Below are 18,816 nucleotides of genomic sequence, written 5' to 3'. Positions count from 1 at the left end.
AAATTTTGTAACCATGCAATTATATACTCAGGAACGTTAAAATTTCGGAGTTTATTAATCAAGATGGCGTGCTCTACACGGTCATACGCCTTAGCAATATCTAAGGTTACTAGTGCGGCGTACTGCTTTTTGTGCCGAGCAAGCTTAATTCTGCTTTCTAGATCAACATGTGCACACCATATAGAGTACCCAGGTCTGAATCCAATTTGGGAATCACTCAATATATGATTTTCTTCCACCCATTCTTCAATATGTCTATATAAAATCCGCTCTATTAGTTTTACAAGGTTTGAAGTGAGCTAAATAGGTCTAATATTGTCGATTGCATAGCCAGCGTCCTGTTTTTTAAGTAGTGGAATTACTTTGGCGACTTTCGACTCGGGATGAATCCATGCGTTTTCTATAGAAAAATTTATAAAGTTAAGAATATCGCTGGGAGACAAATCAAACAAAATTTTTATCATGCCTGTAGTTATATTGTAAGGACCTGGAGATGAAGCTGGCAGTGACTTTACTATTTCTGATATCTCTTATAATGTGGTTGCCTTGTATTCATTAGCTTTTCCTGTAACTGGCAAAGGATAGGGCAATAACGATGCAAAGCGATCTTCCAATCCATTCCCAATTGCTTCCAATGACTGCATCGATTCTGTGGGTGATAAACAAACCGATTCTATATTTACTGGTGCGGAACAATCTTTCTGCATCGCAGAAACCTAAAGAGTGCTTTCTTATTTTTGGTCTCTGACATATAGCTGTAATGTTTGGAGTTCAAATTCAAATCAAATTCAAATCAAATCTTTATTTTGCATATTATGGTTACAGCGTTAACGATATACAGAAGAGGGTCCCAAGGTCAGAAAACCGTACCGGGACCCTCTGTGCATGATCATTAGATAAAAATTACAAAATAAGCACGAAAAATGAACAAATGAAATATCAAGTCAACCTGAAAACAAGAGTACAATAGTTATACAGAAAAAATGCTACGATAATCGGAGACATCATCATTTTTAAGCGCACAGATGAAAACATATAAATGAATACAGAATGAACTGTAACAATGGATTTCACGTAATGTTCACTTATGAATATAGAGGAAAGGGAGAAAAGCAAAAAAAAGCAAAAAAAAGAAAAAAGAAAAACAGTACACGCTATGAATATTTAGTATAATTATTGGTTCAGGAAATGAGCTTTGAGTGTTTTTTTCAATGCAGTAAGAGATGGTGATGTTTTGATGGGGTGAGGAAGAGAATTCCATGCTTTGATAGCACAGAACGATGCTGTCATTTTACCATAATTAGTATAAACTTTAGGCAGCAAGAAGTTATTTTTTTTGAGCAAAACGAGTAGGGTTATTATTCTTCAAGGAATCTAAGGAAATAAACTCGTGGGTGAGATCTTTATTAATTAACCTGAAAAGCAAGGTAATTAAGTTAAATGCAAATAAATCATTAGTGGTGAGCACTTTATTCTCCATGCGTACGATAGTAATGTTATCGCGACTAAAGTTAGAAATAATGCGCAGAGCTTGATTTTGTATATGTTGAATGGATGAGAAATGACACTGATATGTGTTGCCATAGGCAGCGATACCGTAATTGATATGACTATGAATGAATGCGTGATAAAGTGAAAAGAGAGCAGGAGTAGACAGACAATGTCTAGCTTTTATTAATGCTCTTATGCCGAAAGAAGTTTTTTTCTTAACTTGTGAAATGTGATTGTGAAATTTTAGTTGTTCATCGAGATAGACACCGAGAAATGAAACACAGTCGCTAGTCGAAATGAAGTGGGATTCGAGGGTTACCCGAGGTGAAAATTCTAGTCGTCTTTGAGGAGAACGGAAAACCATGAATTTAGTTTTGTTTGGATTTAAAATCAAGTGAATATTCTGGCACCAGGTGGCAATGTTAGCCAATGCACTGTTTAATTTATTAGCTAACGTTGTTAAACATACATCTGAGTCTGAGACAGTAGTGTCATCAGCGTATAACATGCACTGTGAGGGTGAAGCGTGCAGCGGAAGATCATTACGTAGAGAATGAATAATAATGGTCCGAAGATGGAGCCCTGTGGCACCCCCTGATTAATTGTTTTAGTGTGTGAAAACTTGTCAGATAAATAAACTGTTAGCTTTCTGTCACACAAATAGTTTTTCAGAAGGATTAACGCTGGCCCTGTTATTCCATAGGCTTCTAATTTTTTAGTAACATACCGTGATTAATTGTATCAAAAGCCTTGGAAAAATCTAAGAATACGGTACCAACAATAAGTCCTTTATCTATGGAACTCTTAATGTAGTCAGTTAATGTGATTACCGCCAAGTCGGTTGAACTACCAGAACGGAAACCGAATTGGCAGTTGTTCAAGAGATTAAACTTTTTTAGGTAACTATTGCTTTGTCCTTTTGCTTTGTCAACCGTTTGTCTAAACGTGGCAGCGGTATATTTATAGTCTTTCCAATTACGTAGGCACTGGTTGTAGAGTAACTTCTTCCAAGCTGCTTTTCGTCGCCTATAGTCGCGATCACAGTCTGTGTTCCACCATGGTGAATGCTTTCTATTTTTAGTTGATTGCATACTGAATGCGGCTTTTTTTCCTACTGTCACCTAATAGCTGACATAAATGAATTGCCTTTACCTGATCGCTTAATCCTGTCTGTTTATTTAAGCCTGATCGTAGTGAATCTTTAAATTTGCTGTAATTAACATAATTTCGAACATGTTTGGTTAACGAAGTAAGTGGGCACACTATTTCAAATAATATTGGTAGGTGATCACTGTTTGTGGCCGATGTGATGGCAGACCAGGACGAAATAATGCAACTCGAGCTTGAAAAGGTCAGGTCTATCACTGAACGTGATAGCCAGATACAAAAGTTGGAGTTCTGTAATTCGCGCAATGAACGTCATTCAAGCTGGTCCATTCTAACAACCGTTTACCACACGCATCGGATCGGTAACCCCACGAAATGTGGTGTGAATTGAAATCTCCTGCTATGATTATATTCTTTCTACATGCGGCTACTGCGGAATCAAGTAAAGTAGTGTTCAGAACACCTGTAGGGAAATAAACATTCACTATGGAAAATGGCGTATATCCAGGAATAGCTACGTCCAATGCCAAAATTTCACTTTCTGCCGACGTTGACCGATATGAAATTTTCGCTCTATGGCCAAATTTCGTAGAGATGAAAAACGCTAGGCCCCCTCTACCGGAAGGGCGATCCAACCAAAAACAGTGATAATTATTTAGATTAAAACTTTTTTCTGTAGATAACCAGGTTTCTTGCAATAGAATTAAATCAGGAGTAAGTTCTGCACAAAGTTTTAACAGGTCAGTTGCTGCAGCAACAAGTGAGCGGCAATTCCACTGAAGTACTTTTAATGACCCTATGTTGAAGGTAGCCCTGCGGTCTCAACTGCTTTCTGAAGAATGTTGTCTTTCAAGAAATCGTCCTTCGTTAGTGGACTATTATCCTGGCATTTTTTTGTCTTCAATCTATGTAGAAGAACAGATTTCGGTGAGTGGGGGGTAGCCCGACGTTTAGCGGCTCTAGTGTCCAAATCCATACTTTCACTACTTTGTGAAGTGGTCTCGGAGTTATTACCATCCTCCTGTTCTAAACTAAATGTGGGAGAATCAGTGTAGGCAAAACTGCCAGACGCAGCTTCTGTCGTGGTTTTTTCATTTATGCCCTCATGAATACCTGTATCAGCAGATGCTCGCCCTGCAACCTGCAAAATTTGTGACATCTGAGCCGACAAAACTTGTCCGATTGTCTCTGAAAGATTTGAAAAAAAAATTGAGTTCAGTGCTTTCGACATAGCCTTTTCGACAGCAGCTGCCACGACTTTCCCTATAGATGCATCCATGGCTTTAGAATGCCGAGCAGCAGCTTCAGCATATCCACAGGATCTCTCTAATGCGATAGCCTGAGCTTCACGGCGTGAGCATCGCTGCCTGTCTATGATTTCTAAAATTTGAAGCTCTTGAGCTCTCGCCAGGCAGTTTGCATGATCAGCAGGGTGCGAACCTTGACAAAGATAGCATCTTTCGCCTTGGGAATTACATGTTCTAGTGTCATGGTCTTCTCCGCATATGCGGCACCTAGGAGATGATCGGCAGCCCTTAATGGTATGACCATAACGCCAACACTGAACGCATTGCAGTGGACGTGGAGTAAGTGCTTCAACTCTATAAATTAAGGGCCATGCGTTAATCTCTGTGGGCCTATTTAAGCCTGCAAATGTCACAATGACCGACTCTGTGGGGACTCTCTGATTATCAGAGACGCGAGTACACTGATGTTGCCCCCGCCGCTGAAAACATTTCCAAAACCTCTGAAGCGCACAGGCTCGAGTCAACACCGCGGACTAAGCCTTTAATGCAAGCGAGATGAGCAGGAATAAATGGGCTCACCGGATGGGATGCAAACGTTGAGCACTTTAAGAGGTCAGAAACACAGGCCTGGTCCGGAGAGCAACACAGAACTACGCCCCTGCCAAACTGTCGGACATCGGTGATGTTTTGGTAGTGTGGGGTCGCTTTCCGCAACTCCTCCTGAATTACCTTTGGGTTTTTGACACGGATTAATCCCCCGTTGGTCGGCACTAGTGCTACTGGCACGCTGTGAATACCACTGCGCAAAAAAGCCTCTATAGGCATGTCATTATTGGGAAGAGAGGCCGTCCAGAGGAAAGACCTCTGGCCAGGGGAGGAGAGAGACATTAGGTACTCACAGTACGATCAGATCAATAAAAAAGGGGGAAAAAAAGAACGAAAACTCACAAATACACTGCCGCCCGACACGCGACCGACACCCCGACAACAGATCGCTCCAAACCACCAGGTACGCAGAAGAACACGTCAGAAGAAGACCGCTTTTGTGGAGATCCCCAACTGCCAAGCTGGCTGTCAGCTTGACCCGTCAGCGACCTGACAAGCTCCTTCTTCTCTTTGTCCTCGTTTGTTTCCGCGCTATGCTACAAGCCAGCGGCAGTGCACGTGCCAGCCCTGCATGCTCACGAGCTCCGACCGAAGGGCCAGCGCGCGTAACGGAGAAAGAAAGCGAGGTTAGAGGCCAGTGACTCGCGATATCGGCAGACTCAGCGTTGCTTCTCTTTCGTTTTCGTTCGCTCTATCGGTTACATCACCGATGCGAACGGCGACGCCGTTGAACGCAGGAGCGGGCGCCTAAGAGCTGCGCTCGAAAATGGCTGTTGTGGTGATCTCATAACAGCTTTCGCTGTAAAAAATTCTGCCTACGCCCCTGCCACCCGCATGTGTGTCTGGAGGCTATGCGCTTTTGAAGCAAAATCAATATGATCGGTGCGGATGGGTGACATTGTCTACTAAAGGGGCGATATTTCATTGGGCAGGTTGGTGTAATATGCATGAGAAACGTGGTGTTATTAAACAACAAAATGGGTGTCATAGTAAGGAAAACGCGGTCCAGGGCGACAGGTGGGCGCAGGTGTAGAGCACTTGCATGAATAAATAATCTTACGGTTGTTGCTGCTGCTGTTGGTTTTAAGCGAAACCGCTATGATCTACAGATTTCGGTGACGGCGGCATAATTCGCGAAAAACCTGGGGCTGGCGAGCGCACGGAACACAAATGTACCCGTGGACTTGTCGGCGATCAGTTGTTTCTGTTATGGAAATAAGATCTTTTGTCGAGGTCACTTGTAATTTCATGTTGCACATGTCATTGTTGCACTTCATTGTTGAATTTCATTGTTTCACGCATAACCGTCATTGTTGCCTGTAGCAACAGAAGTGTTGCACTGCTAAGCACGCGGGCTAAGATCGAATTCCCGGAATGGAGGAAGGAAAAGGTTATGAAAGAGCATTGTGCAATGCGACAGAAAGAACGAAAGAAAGAAGGAAGGAAGGTCAGTCGCGCATACACAAAGCATCGCTTAGCTCCATTTTCCCGAAAGCGGAAGGGCTCCTAATTTTTACGCTTGGGTTGCCACCCGCGACAATATATCAAGAAAATGAAACATACGCGTGCGGTGACGTTTTATTCAATTTCTTCAGTCGTCCTCGTGGTCGTCTTTCTTTGAATTATAAAAGCGAGGCGTGCGCGCCTTTGAGAGCGGTAATGGAATTTCTACGTTACGGTTGTTTCTAAAAAAGCTATAGTAGTCATACTAAGCTTAGCGATCCATGATGGCGTCTTATTATGCCTTAACGCTTACATTTTCTGTTCCGCATCGCTCGTTGCGCGCTCCATAGCTTCCTCTTAAGCCTACTTCATTAACTACATAATGACCTATATCCTATATTCTGAAGCTTGCACGAAACAAGTATTCAAGAACGTCCTTTCAAAGAAAACGGGTGAACTTCCGATTGAACGTTAACATACAACACAGCACACATACACACACACAAACACACACTTACGGCTTCAATATCCGATAATGCTCGACCGATTCGGTTCAAAACAAATAGGGTATCCTCGGATCCCAACGATGCGTTCGCTGCGCCCCACTTAATTTGCACAAAGATTCGTGCACGAATGGTGCCGGGCACTTCTTTCAGCGTGCGCGTGTCGGCGGCCCCACTGCCGGTACCTTTACGAGGCTATCACGGTGCGAGCGCGCTCCGTGTAGCATACGTGCGAATGACTTCTCTAGGCGAGGTCATAGGAAACGTTATTTCCACTACAGCGAAGTCTTCATCCCCATCCAAGGAAAAGGAGATGTAGATTGTTTTTCTCTATGGAGGAAAACGAAAGCAGAGAGGCTGTGTGCTCGATACTGAGAGATTGTGAAGGAGAGTGAGATGGAGAGCCAGAATGAGGGTGTGTGTGTGTGTGTGTGTGTGTGTGTGTGTGTGTGTGTGTGTGTGTGTGTGTGTGTGTGTGTGTGTGTGTGTGTGTGTGTGTGTGTGTGTGTGTGTGTGTGTGTGTGTGTGTGTGTGTGTGTGTGCGTGTGTGTGTGTGTGTGTGTGTGTGTGTGTGTGTGTGTGTGAAAGAGAGTAAGGTAGCGTGTATGAGGGTGAGTGAGAAAGAGTTTGTGCGAGAAAGTGTTTGTGAGACAGAGTGAGACAGAGCGCGCTTGTGTGATAGGGCTTGGGAGCGAGAGTGCGCGTGAGAAAGTGACTGAGAGAGATTGTGAGACGGAGACGTTTGTGTTTGAAAGCTAGCGAATGCGATTGGGTGAGAGGGTGAATAGGGAAGAGTGACTGAGACAGAACCTGTCTGTGTGTTTGGAAGCGATAGACTGTGCCTTGCAAGCACACACAAATTGGAAAAGAGCCGTAACTAGATGGGAAGTGTATACGATATTCTCCTGGGTGTTAGTTTTATTTTTACGCTTTATCGAAGTACTATAGTACACGCGCGCTATCCTATTTTCCAGTGGAACCGTGGCGCGGGCATGAATAATGTATTCGCTGCAATCTGAGTCGTCTCGAGACGATGTGTTAACGGCGTTCGTCGATAGAAGAAGCTTCCTTCCGGACGCTCTAGCAGCGCACACGCTTTCCGCTGCGCCGCCTCACGAAGCCTCGTAAGGGTTCTTCATGACGTACGAGAAGGACAAACACAGCGTTGCCTGAACTCGATTCCTAGAGAGCGAAGGAGTAGCCGGTGGCTTATTTGTGCGCCAACTTTTCCTCACATCATATCAATAAAAATAATCGATTGAATGATCCCAATCCGACCATTCTTTCCCGCATTGCCGAGGCGAAAATGCTAGAGGCCGTGTACCTAGATTTAGGTGAACGTTAAAGAGCCCTAGGTGGTGGAAACTTCCTGAGCTCTCCACTACAACGTCCCTCATAATCATACCGTAGTTTGGGGACGTAAAAAGCCAACAATTACAATTATTATTCCCCGCACTGCCGCAGGGTACGGCCACTCGACCCCAGCCACGTGGGGCGGCAAGACGTTCTGCATGTTCTACGCACTGGTCGGCATCCCTCTGGGCCTCGTCATGTTCCAGAGCATCGGTGAGCGGCTCAACACGTTCGTCGGCTACCTGCTCAAGCACGGCAAGCGCTGCCTGCGCATGCGCAACACGGACGTCTCGGAGACCAACCTCGTGTGCCTGGTTTCTGTGCTGAGCACCGTGGTGATGACCACGGGCGCGGCCGCCTTCTCGGCGTACGAAGGGTGGGACTACTTCGACTCCTTCTACTACTGCTTCATCACACTCACCACCATCGGGTTCGGCGACTACGTGGCGCTCCAGAAAGAGGGCGCGCTCAAGCAGAAGCCCGAGTACGTGGCTTTCAGCCTGGTGTTCATCCTGTTCGGCCTCTCGGTGGTCTCTGCCGCCATGAACTTGCTCGTGCTGCGCTTCCTCACCATGAACACCGAGGACGAGCGGCGAGACGAGGCGGAGGCCCAGTGCGCGGCCCAGGAGGCCGTGCGGCTGGAGGGCGACGTCATCACGGCCGACGGCAGCGTTGTGTCCGGCCACGGGGGAGGGGACCACTCGGACACGGACGACGTGACGTCGGTGTGCTCGTGCACGTGTTACGCGCACGGGTCGTCCAGGCCGCCCCAGTCGCAGCAGCCTAGGTGACATTTCCTATCTATCTATCTATCTATCTATCTATCTATCTATCTATCTATCTATCTATCTATCTATCTATCTATCTATCTATCTATCTATCTATCTATCTATCTATCTATCTATCTATCTATCTATCTATCTATCTATCTATCTATCTATCTATCTATCTGTCTGTCTGTCTGTCTGTCTGTCTGTCTGTCTGTCTGTCTGTCTGTCTGTCTGTCTGTCTGTCTGTCTGTCTGTCTATCTATCTATCTATCTATCTATCTATCTATCTATCTATCTATCTATCTATCTATCTATCTATCTATCTATCTATCTATCTATCTATCTATCTATCTATCTACCATATCTATGTACTTAAAAGGGAAGTATGGTGGTGGCAGCTGTCTTGGTTCACACTGGCGCATAAAAATGGCCACGTACCCCGGGACAACCGTAAAGAATGGCTAAATCTAAGAATATTTGAGGAATTCGGCAAGGAAACCTTGGCTTGACGAACAATCCTTTTGAATATCAAGCGTAATTCAGGTGTAGCGACGCTAGCTTTCAATGTTTCAGCCAGTTGCGCACTGCATACGCACGGAATTTTCTGCAGCGAACTGTTCCTTATTAGCGTGCGGCTTTAAATCTGCAAGAGGGCGTTCAAAGGCAGATAGTGTAGAACTGGACGAATCTAAGGCGTAATGAAACTGCAGACGCTAGCATTTGTTTCTGCGATCATGACAGTTGGGCTTAAAGTGCGAGCAGGTGCCCAGTGATTCTTGTGCTATCACCTTGATGAACTATTCCGTAAAGCGTGGACCTGTCGCGTGTGTGAACAGTTTTGACGTGTGAACGTTACCTGTTGCGTGGAAAGTTATATTGTAGTACTGTGATTAGGTGTGTGAATGTCCACATATTTGTAAATTTTGTAGTACTGGGATTACGTTTGTGAATTTCCATTCATGTGTGAGTTCCTATTTAGTACTTATTGACGTCTTCACGATGAAAACTACTTTGTAAGAAAAGAAGACTAGCCGGAACTACACCTAGGTACCAGCCTCTCCTTAAACGCATTTAAAAAGAAAAACAAAAAAAGTAATCTACATTCAGCATTACCACGGGCATTAGAACTAGTGAGAAACCAGGAAGCGTCCTTCGGCCAGTTAAACCTTGTAATGCAGCATTGAGAGTTCTGTTCTTAAGCTATATGCGTCGGGCTTCGTTAGCTGCCTTTACGCCGGTCTCCCAGTTATAGCCAACTATAAATACGCGGCTTGGCTGGAAAAAAGATAAAATGAAACGACAACTCCACGTGGCCGGACCAGCGTGCGTGTTTGCGTTGATATACCAGGGAGCAGAGCCGCTTTTGCGCTTAGAAGACTTCAGCGCGTCTGCGACCGTACGATAAGCGGCTGGTCGGCGGCCCAGGGCCTGTGTTTTCCCTTGCCAATTAAGCTGCGCCTTTATTTCTTCAATTCTCTCTTTCTTTATCATGTTTCTTTCTTTCTTTCTTCCTTTCCTTCTTTCTTTCTTCATTTCTTTCAGACGTCGACGATATGCGGAAGTTGGTGAAATGTCCGATCATTATCGTTATGGTTGTCCCGGCCACTGTACAGATCTTTATAGAACTCCTCAGCTACTTTAACGATCGTGTCCATATTGGCAGCGACATTGCCTTCTTTGCCTCTTAGTGCATCCGTCTGGTTTTTACCTGAGCCCAGTTTTCTCTCCACCGCTTTTAGATCTCGTCTGTTCTTTATCATGGTCCATTCTCTGCACATTATACCTTCTTATTGCACATCGGTGCTGCAGAATCCCGCAAGGCGGCGGAAGGGTTAAGACAGGTAAATTGACAATCGCCCGTTTACAGCACGAAGCCACAAGGAAATCCATACGGATTTCTCAGAAAGAAAGCCTCTTAGTTGCCGAAAAATTCGTGCAGGTCCGGGGATCGATCCCGGGATCAATGCCTTTCCAGGGCGGTCGCTCTACCCATTGAGCTAACCAGGAAGCTAGCAAATGGCAGCGCTAGGGCGAATTAATCGGCAACTCTGTAGTCGCATGGGCACAGAATACTGCAGCCCTATAGATTTCCTTGCGGCTTCGTACCGTAAACGGGTGGTTGTCAATTTCCCTTTCTCACACCTTCTTATGTCGGCTACCTTAGGCCTGCTGATTAACTTCGAAGGGTCTGCCAGTTCTACTTTGCTGGGTGTGAGGCTTTCATGCTGTGGCATTTCTTAATGAGGTTTTTGGTGTCCAGGGAGAGCTTGCCAGTGTCGAGTCTAACGACCGTACCTACGACAACTTCTATTGCACACTCCGTAATGATACTTGCCAGATTATCCTTCAATGTGTCAACGCTAGGGGTGTCTTCCTCGGTTAGAGCCGAGTATATGTTCTGGAGCGAGATCCTACATGAATTCCTGTACTTTTTCTGCGGGCGCGCATTGCACCAGTATGCATGGCTGAGCCTTGCTTAGTACAGTTTATTACGGTGCAGTTCGTAACACGCCTGTTGAGAACTGCCGACGATGGTGTTGCTCAGTCACGCACCTTGTGAGAGAAAAAAAAAAGAAAAGAAAATAAAGAGCGGGCGGGTCTCTAACGCCAGACGTAACAAGGCAAATTTACGAAGACGTAAGCGATTGTGCCTCAGTGCCACTTACGTTGCGTCTCGTGTTTTAACAGCGCTGGATATTTTACCGCGTATGTGATTAGCGCCACGGTTATGCGCATCTAGACTTGGAGGCAGCAGCTCTGTTCAGGGAACTCGGTCGGCAACATTGGTTGAGCGTGCGAATAAATGGAGCGTGCTGATCGCGCGCGCAGGCGGGGAGTTGATCGGTGCGTGTCGAAGGTTAACAGCGTAATTGCGGCTCGTTTATCGCCAGGTTAGCCTGTATACGCCTTTAATCATATTAGTATAGCCGTTATAAATAGTTACTGCTCGTTCTTTACGGTACGAAGAGCCATAGTTCGTACAATGTTAGGTTGGGTATATTGCTTAGCCTGTGCGTGCCACCTGGCGGGCTTGCCCGCTTAAGTTTCCGCGTTGTCCCGAAAGTGACGGAATACCTGCGCGGCGTGATGGGACTGAAATTTCTTGTCTCTTTTTTTTTCTTGTTAATGCGGCTACCTTAATGTGATCGTTACACCCCTCTGCGGTATTTGTATGCTTCTGGCCAGGTACAGGACATTGAGGGTGACCTTGACACGTGCATATCTATCTATCTATCTATCTATCTATCTATCTATCTATCTATCTATCTATCTATCTATCTATCTATCTATCTATCTATCTATCTATCTATCTATCTATCTATCTATCTATCTATCTATCTATCTATCTATCTATCTATCTATCTATCTATCTATGGCGTGTTGCCATCTGGCGGCACACTGCGGAACCCCAAGAGATGTCGGTTACCTGCTGCACGTGCAGAATGCCTCGCATAACACCGATTCCCGTAATTTGTAAAAGTTCGTGTAATCTGCGTGTTTTCTTTCAAGGCGACGGCCTTTAGTACGCGGTCCGCCACGGTGGATAAATAGTTACGGTGTTCGGCTGCTGACCCGAAGGTCACGAGATGCAGTCGAGTGAGAACGTCAAATAAATTTAATGCGTGCATCTCACTCTACTGATCGTTATGTCTTGCAAGAAGTATGGTCCACGATTGCTTGCGTTCATGCATCACCATGTGTACAGTAGGCTACCTTCTACTGTATTACAGAGGGCAACATGCTGTCGAACTTCTGCCTGTTCTTTCGCATTGCCGGTGAAGTGGTACGTGTTCATATCCGCGGCCATCTTAAGTGTATCGCGTTGTCCCGCACTTCCGCCACTTCAAACCACACGCATACGATAGAGAGCGCACAGTGTCAAAAGGTTGTGTCGATTAATAACCGTCATCTTTTCATCTTTCTTTCCTGTGCAGGTACTCGCTGCGCTATTCCCCGTCGCCAGTGGAATCATCGCTGGTCCACGACGACGTGTTGCTACCAATGGACGCACTCATGATGAAACGGGCCTCGGTCTGAGTATAGATGTCCGGTGGCCCATCTGCGTGGAAAAGGGTAGTGGACCTTGAGACGGCTCTCGGAACTTTGGTCGCTACACTTCGCCACTGCGATCGCCACGCGCTCCTTGTTCTTTCTTTTCCTCTCTATCCTTATTCTTCCAAGTTTTATCTCTCTATCTATTTACTTCCGAATCGCTCCCATTCTTCCGAACGCGCCACTCCGTCAGCGTCGTAAATCACGTGATCGAACCAGGAACAGCGCGGCACGCCGGCCTGATGAATCGTCCTACGCACTTCGCGTTAACCCCTTTGATGCTAGCGGCTTTGAACGAAGTGCGGCGTACTATCGGAAGATGTATTATCGTTGCCGCGCGACCTTTCCCGCTCACCAACGTCGTGTCATAGAAGCGTATAAAAGAAAAAAAAAGAAAGAAGGGGGCACGCGTGTTTCGTGAGAATCAATCTGTCAATGAGCGCATTCGTGTATTATTGTGCTATATAAAGAGGTGAAAAAAAAAAAATAATCGCCCGGTCAGGCATCTGGTTCTCTCCGCCGTACGTGTGAGCAGCAGCCGTTAACAGCCTACAAATTTTTAACAAGTATTCAATGCGTCCACAGTCACAACCAGCACGCCGGCTTATACAATGTTGAGGAAAAGCACAAGGTTGTGCGGTCCTTAAACTATCTTTAGGAACAAGCTCATTTAAAAGACTTCTACGGGAGCTCAGTTTTCTAATAGCTGGATTACTCCAAAAGTCCGCGTTTGAACAACGAATCCTAGTTCGATGATCCCTGATTATCGAAACACTAGACACTCGCTTAGTGGAACATCTTTCAGTTGTCATTGGTCAGCATTAATCATGTAGCTCCAAACGTATTTAACGAAAGAAAAAAGCCGTCTGACCCTAGGCCACGATGTATAGTACCGACAAGTAGTAAGGATATGTAGCATTATGAAACTAACAACTTTTTAGTACGTTTCCAACAGGTTTCAGCAGCTTATCTAACAAATCGGCCAACACATCTCTCTTCCTAATCTGACGGCAAGGTGTCTGATTCACTCCGCGTGCGTTTATCGTTTTAGTCCTTCGCACCTGGATAGGGGCTTCCCATCCCATTAGTCGTCTTGTCGCTGACTGCGCGTGCGTGCTTCGGACGCGTGGGAGCCGTTCCATCGCCAGTACAAAGGAACAATGCTCGGTATTTTACAAAGTGCTACATATGAATATATAGTCGCGTGGTGAACGACTCCTCATCATCAGGGTAATACTGTACTAGCGTCGTCCTTCGTGCTCAAGGAAGCAGCAGAGACACGACCCGTGCTCTAGGAACTCTCGTCGTTCAACGCTGCCGTCTCGCCCCTGACGAATGGTTCGATGGACGCACAGAGATGTGTGACGTCATACGCTTCGTCGAACACCCACATGGTGCGTGCGTTTTTCTTTTTTTTTTCTTTCTTCCCCCAACTCGTTAGCTACTGTGGTTGAAAGAAGAGGAGGAACACCCGAAAAAAACTGTCCTCGAGATGCGTGGATCCTGTGCGTGTGCGTGTCTCCGAGACCTGTACATAACGTCACAAGCTAGTGACACTGTGTTCGTGAATAACCTATACTGTCTGTTCAGAAGACGCGTAGCCAATGGTCTATCACGCAGCCGAACTGCTGGTGTGAGGATGACGCCCGTAGCTGGGAGTTAGAACTGCATTTCATGGTTGTGCATGCTGGTCTAACCGCAATTACCTCGTGAGTGGGTCTTCCACACTCTGAAACAGTAATGGACTCGTCATTGGTCAATTTATAATTACTGTATAGGCTATGCAGTAACTATATAGTCGAGTGGCAGCAGCACCGCCGCTTCAGACGAGCATACACCGCCATTCTCGGAGGCCATGTCGTACCGCTCATCGGCGATCTTTTGCGATTTTGTCCACTCCTGCAAACACTCCTCTATATACACGTATGCTGAAGAGCGTCACTGCATAGCCTTCGAGACTATGAGAGTGTCGGGATAATTTCGGTGGCTATGGTTACCGAGAACTCGTGCGTGATGCGATCGGGGGTGGCGCTGGCTGCCGGGGAAATAGTTCAGAGTCAAGACTCATTGCTAGGAATATGCAGTCGAGGCTGCCATAGACCTTGCACAGGATCCCTGCTATCTGTTATCTCTGACTGTCTAAGGCTGTCCGAGACGTTTTCGTTAATCAACGTTGATTGGTTGAAAAACAGTACCTCGAGCGCTCAATGCGCAGTCCACAAAGATAAATCTAGGAAACCCATATAGTGACGTCACTTCGGTAGCATGACGTGACGTAACTAGAGTAACGCCCTCAATAGGCCTCACGCTCACACCGGCAACGGCTGTAGTGGTGTATAGATTATTAAAATTATGGTTTAATCTTAGGTATAACGTGTTCATGCCCGCAAGAGTGTCGCACTAACCTTCGTTTGTTGGGCTTTCAAACAGATTAACTTAAGTGTAGTTGTAGAACGAGTGGGTGCAGGGGCGGGACTTATATAGGAAGGCCAGGATCGATGACGTGACCTCTTGAGGTTGATTATTTTTTCACTCTCTCCGTTTTTTGTTCTTGAACGTGAATATGTTGAGCTCGTGAGCTTATGGATTCAGTCGGTAAGTTAGGTAGTGAACGATAAACTCTACGAACATCATATCCTACATTTCTTTCTGATGACGAATGAGTCGGCATGTATTGAAGCTCGTGAAACGTTGCAGTGACGACGATATAATCTTCGCGCTAACACATACAGAACTTCATCGGTGACGAGTTACTGGAGTTTTTAGTAGTTTCTTCACAAATATTCCGAGACGGCTAAACGATTGGAGAACTTTATGTGTTCTCGTGCCTTTTATATTAGCATTAGGAGTTTCCGAACGGCTCGTCAGTATATGTATGACTTCGTCCGCCACGGCGGCACAGTGGTATGCGGTGCTCGGCTGCTGACCCGAAGGTAGTGGCGGTTGCATTGCGATATAGTCCAAATGCTAGAGGCCCGTGTACTGAGCAATGTAAGTGCATGATAAAGAACACCTGGTGGTCAAAATTTCCATAGTCCTCCACTACGGCGTGTCTCATAATCATATCATGGCTTTGGCCTGCAGAACCTGAGATATTATTATTAGTCTATGTATGACTTCGTAACGTTTTCTTGGTAGAGGAGCTAAATGAAAGGAAAAATACTTTTAGTATAACGCAGCTGCGGATCTTGTGTTACTGTGTCTGTGAATTGGAGATCATTGGAAGAGGCCTTCGATTGGATCATTGGAAGTGGACATCAGACAGGCTGATAATGATGAAGTTAACGTTTCACTAATGAAACTTCACCAACGTGAGCACGACACTGATGACGCGTTAGAAAACCGCAGGTCGTCAACGTTATCGGAGCCCTCAGAGCCCGTGCGTTTCGTATGGATGTCCAACCCTCACAAACCATCTCTGACAAGGGACAACAAAAGACAGTTGAAGTCAATAAGTGTCGTCACTGCAGCGGTTTTTGAGCTGACAGGTTGGTTTGCGGATAGCTGGACACGTACGTGTCCTGTGCAGAAAGAAGAACCTCGGACCAAACCGCCGATCAGATTTTGTTGTAACACCTAGTTCCTTTATCCAGTAGACGATGAGACGTCTTCATTCAAGGACCAACCGAAACAGTAATCGCCTCCAGGGCACATTCCCAGAACTCTCTTTCGCTAGCTTCATAGAGGATCATTGTTTAGCTCGGAGATTTGTAGTGTTGATTATGTACTCGTTCGACGTTCGTCACTGGATGTATGAGTGTCCTCTTTTCTCTCTTCTTTACGGAACAGTGTTGTGAACCTCGCCTTACGAAACGCTTCATCCGTTGAAAACCTTTTTTCACATGTTCTGCTGTACGGGAACACAACACTGGGTGAAAAGGAAATCGAGCACTCCCAATTCATCATTCGTAGTGAGACTAAAGCTCTTGTAAGCAAGGAAATTGCCTAAATAGGAAACTGGAGTGGCGCCACCCACCTTGGACTATGATATCCCTCATGTCATTACTGGCTAATCTGAGAGAGGGAAACACGGTCCGTGGCTGACGCTCGCTTCGAGGAGCGCGTTATCTATTCACTTCAGCTGTATAACCCGTCGCACAATCTGACAGTCTTGAAGAAGCTCTGCATCGGATATTTTTAAGTTTCTCGCGCTCGTGTCTGCACTGGAGTTGTGCAGGCTTACACACCGATATGTTAGGAGTCATTCAGATGTCGGAACTGCGACGCCAGTAATGTGCGACGTTGTGCGGGGGCCAGTTTCACCGACATAGTGCGTAGGATGAACATGACAAGGATGAACACGACCTATACGAATTCAGACTAGACACAACAGAAACACATGGGAACTGGATTTTCTAAACCTTTATGCTGAAAGTGTGCATATATATATATATATATATATATATATATATATATATATATATATATATATATATATATATATATATATATATATATATATATATTGTAAAGCAACGACACAGAGAAATAGACACAACGCCTGTTGACTAGGCCGGCTGTTCTATTCTGCTCGCTTCGTCGTTCTCTTTCTTCACCCAGCCGATCTCGCGCCCATGCCCGAGCGCCGCTGTCTTCTTTACACTCGGCCACGCTGCGAAATTACATGGTGAGCTGCAGAAATGGTTTCGGGTGGACGACATTGGCTGTGCAGCGCTGGTAGTCGCAGGCCCACAGACCCTAGACGCTGAAGTGAAAACGTCTCCGGCGGGCAGTACTGGCTGTGCCTGGGTGGTCGCTCTTTTGCACGCCACGACGTGTCTTGCAGAATTGCCGAAGACTCCGGCGGTCGACTTTGGCTGCCTCGTTGTGGCCGCAGGTCTCGGCCACACTGCGATTCGGTTTGGGGTTCTGCCGAAAGGGTATGTGGAGGGCAAGTCTGGTTGCATCGCAGAAGTTGGCCTCGGCCACGAAGCGGCTTTTTGTGGGCAGGTGCCAGCCATACATCGGGCAGTCGACTCAGGCTGTGTCGCGGAGTAAGCGGCGGACGCGGCATGCTCGAAGAAGGTTGCCGGAAGAGCATCCGAGGAGGCACAGTGGGTGGCGTAGCTTCTCGACCCCCCTTTTCCGCTTCTTTGAGGACGTCTGTCACATTCGCATCATTGTCAACTCCGGGAGGACGGTCACGACCTTCGTCAGCAAAACGAAGTTTCAGTGGCAGTGGCTTTGGGAAAACGGAGAAGTCCTTTTCCGCAGATACAACCTCCATGTTAGTATTAGGATGCTCATCGCTCATTTTCCTCTTCTTCATCATCGTCCGGCACTGCTGGCGGTGTCCGGGCGGCACACCGGGTGACCTGGCTGTGGAGTCCATCGCAGGCTTCTTACGAATAGTTGATGGTACATCAACGGGCAGTGGAATTAGCGAGTCGGCAGCTTCCTTAGGATTGCCCGGGAGACCCTTCTCGCTGGGTGGAAGGTGATCGAGTGCGAACGACTGCTGTCGAATCTGTGGAAGCGGCTCCGATGAGTCCGTGAGCGTCTTTATGGTTGACATAGGCTCTCCCAGTTCTGGTGGCGTGTCAGGCACGACAGGAGCTGGCATCTGCACGTGCACCTGCAGCAAAGGCGCAACTGGGGGCCCATTATCTAACTGAGTCGAATGAGGAGTGCCAACGCAGGCCGCTCTACGGTGGTGGTGAGCTTTATCTCTGAAGGAGGGCAGGTTCGTGGACGCCCGAGTGGCACCGTCGTGGTGGTGTGTCGCCGAGTTCCCATCCGCGGTAGAGTCTGGGTCGGCAGAGATAGGGTCGGAGGAATCGAAAAGTGGGCGAAATACATAAGTAAACCTGGCGCACCATTCAGTCCAGGATTGTTGTTTGACGCCTTCGTAGTTGTGCCATGCCTTGGCAGCATCGCGAAGGCGGTCGATGGCCACCAGCCATTTCCGATGATCCGGCCAGGCATGGCGGGTGGCGAGGTCGTTTACTGCTCTGATCCACAGAACGGCATTATCCTGGAATCCTCGGAACTCCGGTAGTTCCGATGCAACCGCTGATGGTAATGTGGACTGCAAGGATCTGGAGGCTCTGGCGGCGAAACGGTCTAGTTCCTGGGCAAGCAAGGATGTCGCCCGCATGACGTCCGTGGGAAGGTTGAGCGAGGAGCCCGAGGAGCCAGGGGCGATGGCCGTGGAGAATACGGGGCCCCCGGTACTCACGGCGGCGGTTGAGAACCCACAGTTTGAAGGCGCCAAGCTGCGAAGCTGTTCGGACAAGCGCGTGG

At 46.7% G+C, this 18,816-nt stretch overlaps 1 protein-coding gene across 1 annotated transcript in view; it reads left to right on the top strand.

Annotated features, from left to right (window-relative positions):
- The window catches only part of LOC119374314 (two pore potassium channel protein sup-9-like), a 96,148-nt gene extending 79,238 nt beyond the window's left edge, over positions 1–16,910 (top strand). Inside the window, exons 2-3 of the mRNA XM_037644390.2 lie at positions 7,862–8,537; positions 12,456–16,910. Of these exons, the coding sequence (XP_037500318.1) occupies positions 7,862–8,537; positions 12,456–12,558 (779 nt within the window). The 3' untranslated portion in view covers positions 12,559–16,910. The remainder of the gene's footprint in view (positions 1–7,861; positions 8,538–12,455) is intronic.
- Positions 16,911–18,816: the final 1,906 nt, after the last annotated feature.

The sequence above is a fragment of the Rhipicephalus sanguineus genome, chromosome 11, assembly GCF_013339695.2.
Source record: "Rhipicephalus sanguineus isolate Rsan-2018 chromosome 11, BIME_Rsan_1.4, whole genome shotgun sequence".
Classification (NCBI taxonomy): domain Eukaryota; kingdom Metazoa; phylum Arthropoda; class Arachnida; order Ixodida; family Ixodidae; genus Rhipicephalus; species Rhipicephalus sanguineus.
This window is presented reverse-complemented; position numbering and strand designations above follow the sequence as displayed.